The sequence below is a fragment of the Cinclus cinclus genome, chromosome 5 (assembly GCF_963662255.1).
Source record: "Cinclus cinclus chromosome 5, bCinCin1.1, whole genome shotgun sequence".
NCBI lineage: Eukaryota > Metazoa > Chordata > Aves > Passeriformes > Cinclidae > Cinclus > Cinclus cinclus.
The window spans coordinates 41,848,784-41,861,523 of NC_085050.1; the positions used below are offsets into that span (position 1 = coordinate 41,848,784).

The 12,740-nt window shown below is 42.8% G+C and overlaps 1 protein-coding gene across 3 annotated transcripts in view; it reads left to right on the forward strand.

Annotated features, from left to right (window-relative positions):
- The first annotated feature begins 519 nt into the window (after nt 1–519).
- GRIA2 (glutamate ionotropic receptor AMPA type subunit 2) overlaps nt 520–12,740 on the forward strand; it is an 85,590-nt gene continuing 73,369 nt past the window's right edge. For 2 of the 3 annotated variants that reach the window (XM_062493720.1, XM_062493721.1), the window contains exons 1-2: nt 535–622; nt 961–1,101. In XM_062493720.1, the coding sequence (XP_062349704.1) occupies nt 535–622; nt 961–1,101 (229 nt within the window). Of the gene's footprint in view, nt 623–960; nt 1,102–12,740 lie in introns of all 3 variants that reach the window. The other variant, XM_062493722.1, reaches the window with a different exon arrangement.

Below are 12,740 nucleotides of genomic sequence, written 5' to 3' on the forward strand. Positions count from 1 at the left end.
CAGATAGATAGATAGATAGACAGACAGATGGATGATCTCCCAAAAGTGAGGCCGCTGTCCGCGGTGCTGGAGGCCGGCGGGCGCGCGGAGGGGAGGGGCGCGGCGCGCAGGGGGCGCGGCGGGCGCGCTCCCGCCGGGGCCTGTTCCGCGCAGGCGCCGCCGCCGCCGCCGCCTCGCCGGGAGCGCCGCCCGCCCGTTGAGTGCGAGGAGCGCGGGCGAGCGCGTGCGAGGGCAGGGCCGGGCCGGGCAGCGGGAGCGCAGCGGAGCGGGCACCTCCGGCACCTCCGGCATCCCCATCCCGCTCAGCGCCGGAGCGGCGTCGGCAGCAGCAGCGGCAGCTCGGACAGCGGCTTCTCCCGCGCCCGCCGCGGGGCTCTTCTCGTTCCTTCCCTCCGTGGCTCGCTTACTCCCGCCGGCCGCTTGCCCGGAGCGCACGGGATCTAATTTGCTGACGAGCGCGCTCCGCGGAGGAGAAGGAGGAGGAAGAAGAAAGGGCTATTTCCGTGGCTTTTGGATGCTCTACTTTTCCTGGAAATGCAAAAGATTATGCATATTTCTGTCTTCCTGGCTCCTGTGTTGTGGGGACTGATCTGGGGGGTCAATTCTAACAGCATACAGATCGGTAGGTGCCCGCATCTGGGGGGACACCGCTCTCCTCCCGGCGGATCTCCCGATCCCTCATCCCCGCCGGTGTCACTCAGGCATTCCTGTCATGTCGCCGCGCGCCCATTCCCACCGCGGTGCCCGCCAGGCGCCAGCGAGGTCCCCTCGCCTTTTTCCCGGCCACGGGGCCCGGCCCCCGGGCTCCCCGACGTGGGACGGAGCCGCGGGTGGGAGCGCTCGGGCAGCGGCGCCCTCCGGTACCCGCGCCCAGCCCAGCCCCGCGGCGGACAGAGACCTGGCCCCGGCGCCGCTCCGCCGGTGCCCCCGCCCGCCTGACGCGTGTGTGTTTCCCTGCAGGGGGGCTGTTCCCGAGGGGCGCCGATCAGGAGTACAGCGCGTTTCGGGTAGGGATGGTTCAGTATTCCACCTCGGAGTTCAGGCTGACTCCCCACATCGACAACCTGGAGGTGGCCAACAGCTTCGCCGTCACCAACGCCTGTGAGTAGCGGGCGCTGCCAGCCTGCTGTGGCGGCGGGGGCGGGGCGGCAGCGAGCGGTGCGGCGGGGGTGCGTGTGTGAGTGTGCGTGTGTGTGCGGGGTACGTGTGTGTGAGTGCGGGGTGCGGTGCCGGGGGGAGCCGTCCCGCCGCCGAGCAGGTGCGGGACCGCCCGGCCCCGTGCGAACGGGGCTCGGGGGTCTCCGTGCGCCCCTCCAGCCCTCCGGGAGGTGCAAAATGGTTCCCAGCGGCTCCCTCCGCGCGTTACGTAAGGCTGCGCGGCCCCGGGGCTGCCCGCAGCGCTCCCCCGCCGCCCCGGGGCTGCCCGCGGGCTGCGGAGCACCTCGCTACCGGCGCGGGAGAGCCGGGGCCCCCTCTGGCCAGCAGCCAAGGGGTGCGGAGCGGACGGCGGGGGGTGATCAGCCATTTTACGCTGCGCGGTGCTGCGGGCTCCATCTCGCCGCCCTCTCGGCCCCCGCCCGTCGCGCTCATGGGCGGCCGCGCTCGCCGCCCGCTCTGCCTCGCCGGGAGCCCGCTGCCCCCGCGTTCTCCCGACGGGGCCATGCCCGGCTCCGCCCTCGGCGCGGCAGGGCCCGGCCGCACGCGTGCCCGCGGGGCGCGGAGCACATGCGTTGCGCGGCAGGCGACGGGGAAGGCGGGGCGGGACAGCGCGGCCGTGCTAGCGCGAAGAAAGGAGCCCCGGAGCTGTGTGCGCTTCTGCCTCCTGTCGTTCGGCTCGGCGGGTGCCGTGTCACCCCGCGGAGCGGCGGGGCCGGCCGCGCGTGTGGCCGGGCGACACTGGAGCTGCCCGTGCCGGGGTGAGAGCGGGGAGCCGCGGTGAGAGCGGCCGGCGATCCCAGGGCGGTGAGGCGTGCCCGCTTTTGCCCCGCCGCCCTTCCTGCCGCCTGTGCCCGGTTCAGGCGAACCCGGGGTCCCCGCAGCGGCGCGAGGTCAGTGAGTGAGGAGCGTGTCCGTGCCGTGCCAGCCGCTCCCGCTCAGCGCCGCGCTCTCCCAAGGCGTTTTCCTGTCTCTCCTGGGAAAAAGACACAAGCGACACTGAATCTGACGGTTTGCTGTCAGTGGGAGTAGTTTTCCTCCATTGGCGACCTTTTTTTTATTCCCCCCTATTCAGCTACCCTGTGGGGTGGTGCTGAAGAGGGGCGGCTTGGCACAGACCCTGGGATAGGTGGTGCAAGAGCTCAAACTCAAGGAGCGTTCGGTGGCGTGTGCGAGGGTAGGAGGGTATGGCATCCATAGGCGTATTAAGGCAAACAAGGTCAGAGCATGTAATCAGCCACAAAAAAGCTAAATTGTTACCTTTGCAAACTGCTTGGATAGTTCTTCCTTTCTTAGATTATGGGGGTTTGTATCAACCAGAACCCATGTGGTCAGTATTTGCAGATGATGTTACTCCAGCTGTTGAAGTATGTGTAGCAGTTTACCTGGCATTCTGCAAAAATGTGACAGGTCTTTCTGCATTCCTCAATTCTGCGAAGTTAACAAAAACCTGAAACCAGGTTTTGAAAAACACCGGAGTTTTTTTTCCTACTAGTACTAGAGACTAACATAGTCACCTTGTCTTTGAGAAACTGAAGGTTACGTATTTTTCTCCAAGACCATCGAGTGCTTTTGACCAGCATATATATATGCATATATATGCATAGATATGTATATTAGCCTTGTTCTTGTCTATCGTGGAGAGCTTCTACAATACTCAGATGCTATGTATGGGCTGTAGACTGCAGTGTAATGGACTTTGAGGCTTCCAGCAGAAGGGAGATGGATGCCATCCATGTGTTGGATTTTCCTTTGTCTGAACCTTGTCCAAGGCTTCAATTTTCAAGCAGTTTGAAGAGCTCCAAATTAGCATGTACTTGTTTTTTCATCACCTCAGTTACCACTGATGTTTTAGTCAAGTTATCTTATGCATTGGATTTAACTGACTAGTGAAGCATGTGCTAAAAATATGTATAGTATCCCCTCAATTACCTTCCCAGAAGGATTTGATTGGAAAACAAGGGGTTCTGAAGATAAATATTTGGTGTACAAGAAGTAGAATTTAGGAGCTTATTGCAGAGCACTGCATGCATAAATGGTTAAGAAGAATCCATCTCATTTTGTTCCCTGTGTGCTTGTTCTCATTTGAAATACTCAATATTCTGCAGATGGTTTTGTTAGGGTTTTGTTTGTTTGTTTTGTGGTTTTTTTTTCGGTGGAGGGTGTTGGTGTTTTTTATAACTTCCTGAATAGTGTTCAAAGAACTTGTGCCAAAACTAGCACTATGAAACAATGCAGGTGTAAAAGAAGGTACACAGAAATGTAGGATAATATTAATCTGAAAATGCTTCAGTGTTTACCCAAGTGTTTCACTCCAACAAGGTGGTTGTCCTGCACAGAAATGTAGTGGCAGGCTTATACCATAATGGAAATGATGACCTATTTCTGCCCCAAATTGTCCGCCGAAATATTTTGGCTCTTAATTTAAACCCCAGAGCCAGCCATGTTTCAGACTGCAGAAGCTCTGGCTGCTGTGGCAGAGCTCGGGTGCAGCCCTGCCTCCTGGTCTCAACCTGGCCACCTGCAAGTGGCAGCTGGCAGTGCCTGGGGTCCCCTGTGCTGCCCTGCTGGGGCCCTGCCTGCCTCCCTCCCACCCCCTGGTAGCCTCAGGGCAACAGCACACTACTCCATCTGCTTTAAAAGCAAACAAAAAGCCCACTGTAAAATTATGTAAAAGCCTTCAAACTAATTTTCAGCACTTACTTGGAGTTTGTCAATGGAGCAAATGGTTTTCAGATGAACTGGTGTTGCTGGTACTACTTTTAAATTAGGTTGCTAAACTTCAGAAAGGAGGAGATGGTCATGTACCCCTGAGGAATGTTCCAAGTAGTGATACTACTCAGTAATTTAGAGGTGGCCAGAAAATAGGTGTCGAAGTGCAGTGGGTACTCTGTGAGTAGGTAGCCTTCACTTATGCAATGACTTGTGCTTCAGTGGGAATTTCACCACAACACCAAGAGATCATATCATGATGTGTTGCATGGCAGCAAATTGGGACACAATTCTACTGATTTTGACCAAGGTGGACAGGCCGCCTTCACGTAACCTGGGAAAGGAACACAAGTCAGTTATGTTCAAAAAGTAGCCATAAAAACAGTCACTTCAGTTTGTTGGACTGTTGTGTCTCTTCAAAGCTGTCTTGACAGGTCACTGGGAGTAGCTGTTGGAATCTAATTGCAGGTTGACACTTTGTAAATCAGCATCACTAGGCAGCCTAGTGTTTTAGATTGAGACGTGGTGCACATTTTTTTTCAGAGTAATGGGACAATTAAGAGCAGTGTTTGCTGCCCTTACTGCAGTTGTAGCTTTCAAGAGAAATGGGCTGGGCTTAGCACTGTGTGAAAATTCCTGGTTCACTCTAACAGAACCTCCTTGGTTCTGTTTGTTTGGTTTAACAACTAGAGCAAAGGTCCAGCACGGGAGGCGATTCGTAAGGCAGAATGGAATATATCCAAACCACTGGAACATATCCAAACCGCTGGACTTCACTGTCCTTCAGCACAGTGTAATTGAGTCTAGTCTAACTGAAGGAGTGTTGACCATCAGTGATACCAGATTTTCCAAAAGTTTTTAATTCTGTTAAAGCAAGAAAGAAGGGAAGTGATGTAGATGAAATCCTTTCCGCTTAAATCTGCCTACCCAAAAACTTCAGGGGTAGTTGTATTGTGTTCTCACATATTTTAGAATTAAAGGGATATTGGAATCACTTAAAGAGAGGTTTCCTATGGAGTACTATAAAACTGCCATAATAGTAACGAGTTTCTCATACAGTAGTTTAAGTACAGAAGTAATATATGTACAATCTTGGATGTTTAATCCTGCTGGTTCAAGAGTCAGCGTTGAGCTTTGCTGTTTTAAATCAGGTCTTACAGCTCTGCAGGGATCACTGCACCATGACATTGTGACTAGGGGATGCTGATTCATGCATAAACCTTAGATCCTTTCATTATATCTTCAACCAGCAGCTTTGAAAACCTATGACTATCTGGCATGTTGCAGCTTGAGAGTCATGGCAAAGGCATCCTCAACCGTTTTGAAATATAATACTATAGCTTTCATTCTTAAAGAAATAACATTGAGCATGTTGGCTGACAAAATGCTTCAAGAACAAGGAAAAATGAATATCCTCTAATGGGAAGGATGGAAAAAATTTAGACATGTTTATTTGAATTAGAATTACTGTGGACCAAGCCTAAATGTGTTTCACAATAAATTAGAACTGATTTCAAGGACAGGAGGGATTTATTAGCTGCTTGTGTTTCAGTTCATTTGTATTCTTGGTCATTCTCTCTTCCTTTTCACTATAAGACATTTCTCAGGCTCAGTGAGGAGATGTGAAATAGGTTCTGTGCCTCCTTGTAATTAAAAGGGTGAGGATCTGCAGTAAAATGATACAATAAAATCAGGATGTAGCCTCCTGTGATTTTATTTCTCTCAAAACATTTATCTTCTCAAAACTGGTCTCTGTAGCAAACTTTAAACATTCTCCTACTCCCAAGAGTTCTCCATAAAGAAACGTGGGGTATTTACTGTGTGACAGTGCTGTCCCTGCTGTGCATCTTTGTGCCTGGCTCACAGACCATTTTCACACAGCCATGATTGGGAATGTGGGCAGATACAAACCCAACAGTCTTCTCTTGCCTACTTGACTCTCCGAATTCTTATTATGTGATTATTACATTAATTTTGTCCATAATATCTGAAATAATTTACAATGAAGTTTTGAATACAGTACAAATACATATATTATTCCTAGAAATCTGAAAGTGAGTTATGTTTAGTAGTAGTTGGTGAGTAGTTTGGCAATCAAGCCTTAAATATGCCAATCAAGCTTTAGAATAAACTAATAGTATCAGTCAATCTCTTCAATATATGTGTTTACATGTAATTTTATTCATAGGTAATATATGAAAATATATTAAATTTTTTCTGTTTATGTTAATGAAAATTTTAATTTGCACTGACTTTGATAAGTGTGATTGACTGCACATAGTTGGGGATGTACTTAACTCCTTGTGTACGTGAGGCTTCCTTTATTCTCCTGAATGTGTTATGCACCCAAACTAAGCACTGCTCCACTGAGTGATGCTGTTACTGCTGGTTTCATTAGTTCTTTTCTTCAAGCTTCTCATTTGAGAATTAAGGCATATTTAACAGAAAAATAATTCCTTTCGAGCAGTTGATAATTACTAGGAAAGTATATAATACCTGGGGAGATACTAGTTTTAAAATGCATTGAACAGGTAAAGACTATTCTGTTATAATTATTTTGAAAATTCAGATGGAATAATTTGTCAGGCATCTTCCGTGAAAACATGATTAAATTATTAAAAACTATTTTCTTAAAGAGAACGTAATTTTTAATTAATTAATTAAAATCCTATATGCTGATAGGATTAATTTTCAGGAAACTAAAAGAGGACATAACCCACAGTAAATATAAATGTATATACGTACATATATATATAGACATTCATGTGTGTACCCACATGTATATGTAAGTATAGATATTTAACAGAGTGAACAGCAGTTTGTTTTGAATGTCAGATAAATCAAAAGCAGGATGTTGGTTAAAATCTAAAATCCATTTTCTGAAGAGGATTATCTGAGAGCACTTACTAGTAAACTAATTTATCTCTTTAATTCATGTTCTCTTGCCTGTGAGCCAGGTGCATTAATTACCCATTCTGTATATTGAAGGCTCATGCCCATATTCTGGAACCAATGTTACAACAGCTCAAGCCAAGGAATGTCAGGTCAGATTGAAAATAACACTGAAAGCATACCCAGACAGGTAAAAAATGCCATTGCATAGATCAAACTCTCTCTATATGTATATGTGAATGGGTTTTTTATCTGACAATTAATTGCAACTTCTGTTTCTGAAATGAACAAGATTTGTCCCATTATTTTTTAACTGATCATTACATTTATCAGAACACGAATACAGTGGCATCTGCTTTTAGAAGACTGTGGACAAGGGATTAATTACTTTGCCCAAATAGGTTTCTGGAAAGGTATAGAACAGAAATCTGTATGTTTTTATACAAAATGTATAGGTTTGTGGAGCGTCATTGTTATTTTGTCTTGAAACCCAAATGTTTTCCTTCGGTAAGTTCATATAAAGAACTTGCATTGACTACAAATGGTTATAAAATGTAACCTTGTTAAAACTGAAAAAAGAGCTATTATTTAAATTAGTAAATTATTTCAATGATGAATTTTGTATGGATAAACAATAAGGAGTGAATGAAATAATCAGATAAACATAGTGAAGGCATGCTGTGAACCAGCTCAACAGTAAGGAGTGCAAGCAGGTTTTAAATAACTACATGTTGTACAAATTTGTACTGAACATTCTAAAATAGATAACTGTGCTAAAATACATGTGTTGTCTTTATCTGGGTACACTTACAGAGTGGTATAGATGTCTTTTGAAGTACTATTTATTTTTCTTTATATATCTGTATGTAGGACCACCAATAATTTTTACTTTCTAATGCAGCACTGCTGTGCCTCCTTGCTTAACAATCATTCCATCACAGATCTTTGATTATTTTTTTCTTCTTTTTAAAAATTATTTTAAGAAGGGTTCTCAAATCACTCGGTTTATGGGGAGTTTACCTTTCCCCCACCCCTACCCCCCCAAAGTCTCCCTATTTGGGCAATGAATATAGAGAGTTAACATTCCTGTCCTGAATCTGATTTAATGTACAGATACCTAATGCATTCTCCAATGGCTAATCACTTTATGAAAGTATGAAAAAAAAATTTACAAGGCAGAGATATTCACTGCAGTTCTACAGCAAGGTGTGGCTCAGCTCCAGCTGTTACTGTTTCCCACCACATGCTCCCAAACCTGATTAATTAATGGGGAGAAATTAATGGGATTTTTTTTGAGGGTTGAAATGTTACATACAGTTCAACTAAAGGTGACAGACTCAAGCTAAAAAAATGTCCTATTTCAACTCTAATCTACTGTTTTATTTTGCATAAGAAGAAAAATATTAAGGTCTGTGTTCATTATCTTGAATCAGTGTGGTTGATTTGTGTATTTGGGATGCTGGTTCTGTAATTTAATTGCCAGTCACTTCAGTTAGTCCATGAACAGCTTACTGGCCTTTATTGCACACGGAAATAGCATCTTCATTGCTTAACTACAGAAGATAAGTGTGTTTGCATTTCACTGTTAAAAAAAAAAAAAAGTAGTTTGCCATTTGTGTTTTAAAATGGGCATATTTTCCTCCAAGGATTCTTCCAGTGAACAAGAGTAGGGTTAAATTATGTAAAATGTTCAAATTTTGACTCATAAATCCATAGTCATACAACTATTTAGAAGAGTTTAAAAGCTGAATAAGGAACAGAGACTAATTTTATAAAATGTTCAGAATAGGTATATGAACATGAGTGTACTATGCTATATCACCTCTTCAGTTTAATTTCAATTTCAGGTAGTTACTATTGGAAAAAAACATAATTGATTTGATGCTGCATTTTGTCAGACTGTTGTGGCTGAGGCTGTCAAACTACTGTAATTTCTTCTCAGTATAAATGAGTTTAGAAGTTTGTAAACATGGCTTGGGCTGGAAAAATGCCTCTGTTTATTACAAATCATGTAAACTGATTTTCTTTCATGCACTTTGAAGATTACAAAAAACAGATTGTCTATAAGCACATGTTATGGTAGAAAATTTAAATAGCAATCCGATAGGAAATGCAGAGATTTTTCTCATCATCTGTGTGGGGAATACTGCTTTCAGGGCTCATGTCAGCAACAGGGTGAGAGAGCTCAGCAGAACAGCTTTGCAGCTGCTTTGCAGCATGGAGAAGGGATTTGTTTTCTTTGGTTTTCTGCCTTTTATGAATGTATTTGAAAGTTGTAAGACTCTGTTTTAGATCTATAAAATTAAAATGCTAATATGCTTTATCATTCTGTGTGATTTGGATCTAAATTATTTGAATCTGTTGTATTTCCTTGTGTATGTGTAAACTATCTCAGAATACCTGTAAATGTATGCTGATGAAATAGCCTGTACAGCTCTGAACAAGTCAGATTAATTTATTCAATAATACCATAAATCTTTGGAATTGAGGTTGTTGAGGGTTATCTTGCTCAAAATGTTTCTTCCTCATATTAGTTATGAATTGTTTTTGACAAAATGTCTTCCAAGCCAAAATGCTGATTTATATTTTTTTTTTTCCCCTCTGTGAAAGTCTCAAATTCCATTACACTGTGCTATTAGTCTCAGAGGGGGTTCTTTGTACAAATGTGAGCTCTGGCAAGCAGCAAAATGTTCCTGTGGGACTGTACATTGGGCAGAGACCTACTGATTATTTGAGAGCTTATTCGAGGTGTTATATTTGTAAAGCAGGGTGAATCATTTGCACGGTTAGTGCATAACAGGCACATGCTTAAATAAGCTACACCAATGCTACTTATAGCAAAAGCAGAATTGATCCACAGTGGAGTTACAGGGAGTGGTTAGAAGAATCATACAGGATATAACTTAGTTATTTTATTTCTTTTGTCCATGTCAGGCAGATGATCTGAATTTTAACCCTTTGTCTTTTATTTTCAAGTTGAATGCCCTTAGCACTGGTTTTGATGTCAGAATCCCTCACTGTCTCTTAATCATCTTCATTTTTGCTGGCTGAGTTAATTTTGGTTAAAAAACTTTAGCAATCCTACATTTTGCCTGATGTAAGGAAGAAAAAGCACTTTGAGATTTTGGAAATAGGAGGACAATTTCTTGCCCTTTGTTGTTATGATAAAGCATACAGAAAAAAAAAACTTGTTAGGAAAATTCAGTTATATTAATTTAAACAATTGCTCAACCAAAAAATATTCATGGGTCAGATTTATACACAGCTTTAAACTTTTGAAGACATTTGAACTCAACAGTTGGAAATTTAGTCATATAATTTTATTATATTGAAAGACTAGATGGATTTGCGGGATCAGGAAGATGAGAGTCACTATATATTATACATTGCAGTATAATTGTGGTTTTAATTTCAGTCTCAGCCTTACATCTGCTCGATCTGAAGGTGCTTTCATTTGATGAGAGTGGAACATGCTGAAATTCTACAGATTCGTGACTGAAAAGTAATTCAGTGCTTTCATTTACTAATCGGATTTGTTGATGTATTCGGCAACCCAATCCAGTGATCTGAAGTCCAGACCAATAACACCAGGATATTTTCACCCAACCAAATAAATGCTCAAACTTCTGCTAATGGTAGTAGGAACACAACCAGATCAAAAAAAATTATATTACTTTTCTGTATAACTGTGGAAAATGGATTTGGTTCTTTTGTATATGGAAAGAGGGAGGGATTAAACGATTCCTAAAAAGGGCAATAATGTTTGAGCACCTCTCTGACCTACACAATATTTTTTGCAGACTTTCTGGCACATGCTCGTATAAAACCCCCTGGTTTTTTGGTTGTTTGATTGCGGTTTTTTACTAATTTTTCCTTAAGTTCTTTGTCAGGTTTCAGTATGAAAATCTTAGAAAAATCATTAGACCGTTTCAACTCAGTTTAAGTATGCAAATAGAACTGCTAGCTAAAAATTGAAGTTTGGCCTATGCTTGTGTAGATGAAAGGAAAAAAAGCATAATGCTTACCCCTCTCCTTTTTTTTTGCATTTGACCTTGGATGTTATTATTTAATGAAATCTTAGCCTAAACTTGAAATTTTAATTTTCTCTTAACTACTTTTTTTACTTGTTGTAAAATGTTTGACCTTGACTGTATAAATCAAGTAGCATACTTCTGCTATAGAAGTAAGCAAGCATCTGTGGACTGCAAATATTGATTTTGTTAGCAAGTGGAGCACTTAATGTTTCTTTGAGCTTATCTCCTTACTTTTATTTCAATATGATAAAATCAGAATATATTCTTTGAGGTCTCAATTTGTTAAAATTCCTGAAGACCCAGTCTGTGATATTCACACTATCTTGTGTGACCTCAGGAGGCAGCTCCAGAAGGTGGGAGTGTCAGAATTCCCAGAGTGTCACATCTGGCAGCCTATAAAGATCCTTCAAGTACTCCCGTGTTTGAAATTGTGTCTGGATCATGTACTTTGTAATGTCAATAATTTCTTCAGTTTCATGAGAAAAGAGCAAGTCTGTAAACATCCAAATGACTTTTAGGAACTCTGACATTTTTGTAAGTACTGTTGCAATTGGTTGTTGTAGAGGAAACCACAGACCAAATTAAGTCTGACTTAGACATTCCAAATAAATACAGGTTCAAGGATGGCATGAGCCTGTTCCAACACACTGAGGTGCCTCCGGTGTCATTACACCTAGTTTTGTTCTTCTGGGGATGCAGATTACTTCAAGATTTTTGTTTGCCTTTCTGTATGGAAGCGTTTCTGGCTTCCTATTGAACCCATGACTCTAGTGGTTCTGTCAGTGTTGTGACTCCTTGCATTACTTGTTTTCTTCTGGTACACAGAGTCCTGATTTCCTGTGCCAGTGTTTCTGGCCTTATCTTGTATTCCAGGAACTTGCAGTGTTCCATTTTTGCGGTAATTCATTGTTATTGTGACATCTTGAGATGTGTATGTTACAATACATAGGAGTCATTTTAAAAGCAAAGTATCAACTGCCTTAAAAAACAAATGTGTTAGGAAAAATGTTCACTGGGCCTCTTTCTCTCTTCATATTGGTGATAAGTTGAACAATGTAGATTTATTTAATTCTGAAGTTCTTTTTATTTCTTCTTTTGTTTGGTGGGGTTTTATCTTCTGTCCTTATAGTAATTAAAGCAGTCCTCCAAAACTAGTGTTGCTACTACTGGATTATTAAAAAGACTGTGCAAATAGTTGTGCTAATTATTTAATTGTGACACACTGATGGTTTCACAGCAAGATATTTGTAGCTTTAAATTTGTCATATTTAGTAAATGTCCTTTGAAACTTGCTGAGGAAGCTAGCGATTGTTAACCTAGTCATATCACTACAGATTGCTTATTGCAAATTATGTGTTGTGCACTGCAATTAAACTGCATTTGCTTTTGATTCAGATTTTTTTTCCCTTCAAGAAAAATTCTGCCTTATTTTTTGGTAGGGTTCTTCTTCTTTCATTTTTTCCAACTAACTAAATATACCCAAAAGTAGCTTTTTCAGGAACCCTAGTCCATATCATTAGGGTTGGCTTCTGATTTTGAGGTTTGATTTTCAGAACTCTGCTCAGTGACTGATTTTACTTAGGATACAGATCCATTGGACCATAGATGTAAAGTGGGTTTTTTGTTTGTTTTTCCAAATGCCGGAAGTTCTAGAACTCAAGACATCTCATCTTGTTACAAAGCAATTTTTTAACTGTGTATGACAGACCAAAGGAGAGACACTAATTTGACAGGCCAGGAAGAGGTGTGCTTCACTAGTTTATAGAGGAGAGTTTTGACCAAAAAAGTTTCGTACTGTTCAGATTTGTCCTATACATCCTTCCAGACTTTTAAGATGGGGCGTGTGTGCACATTTCAATTTATGTTGCTTCTGGGGTTTCTGTTGATTTCTCATTCTGTAATCCTTGGTGGTTTTATATACTTTTGATGCATCCTTACTAGCTCTGG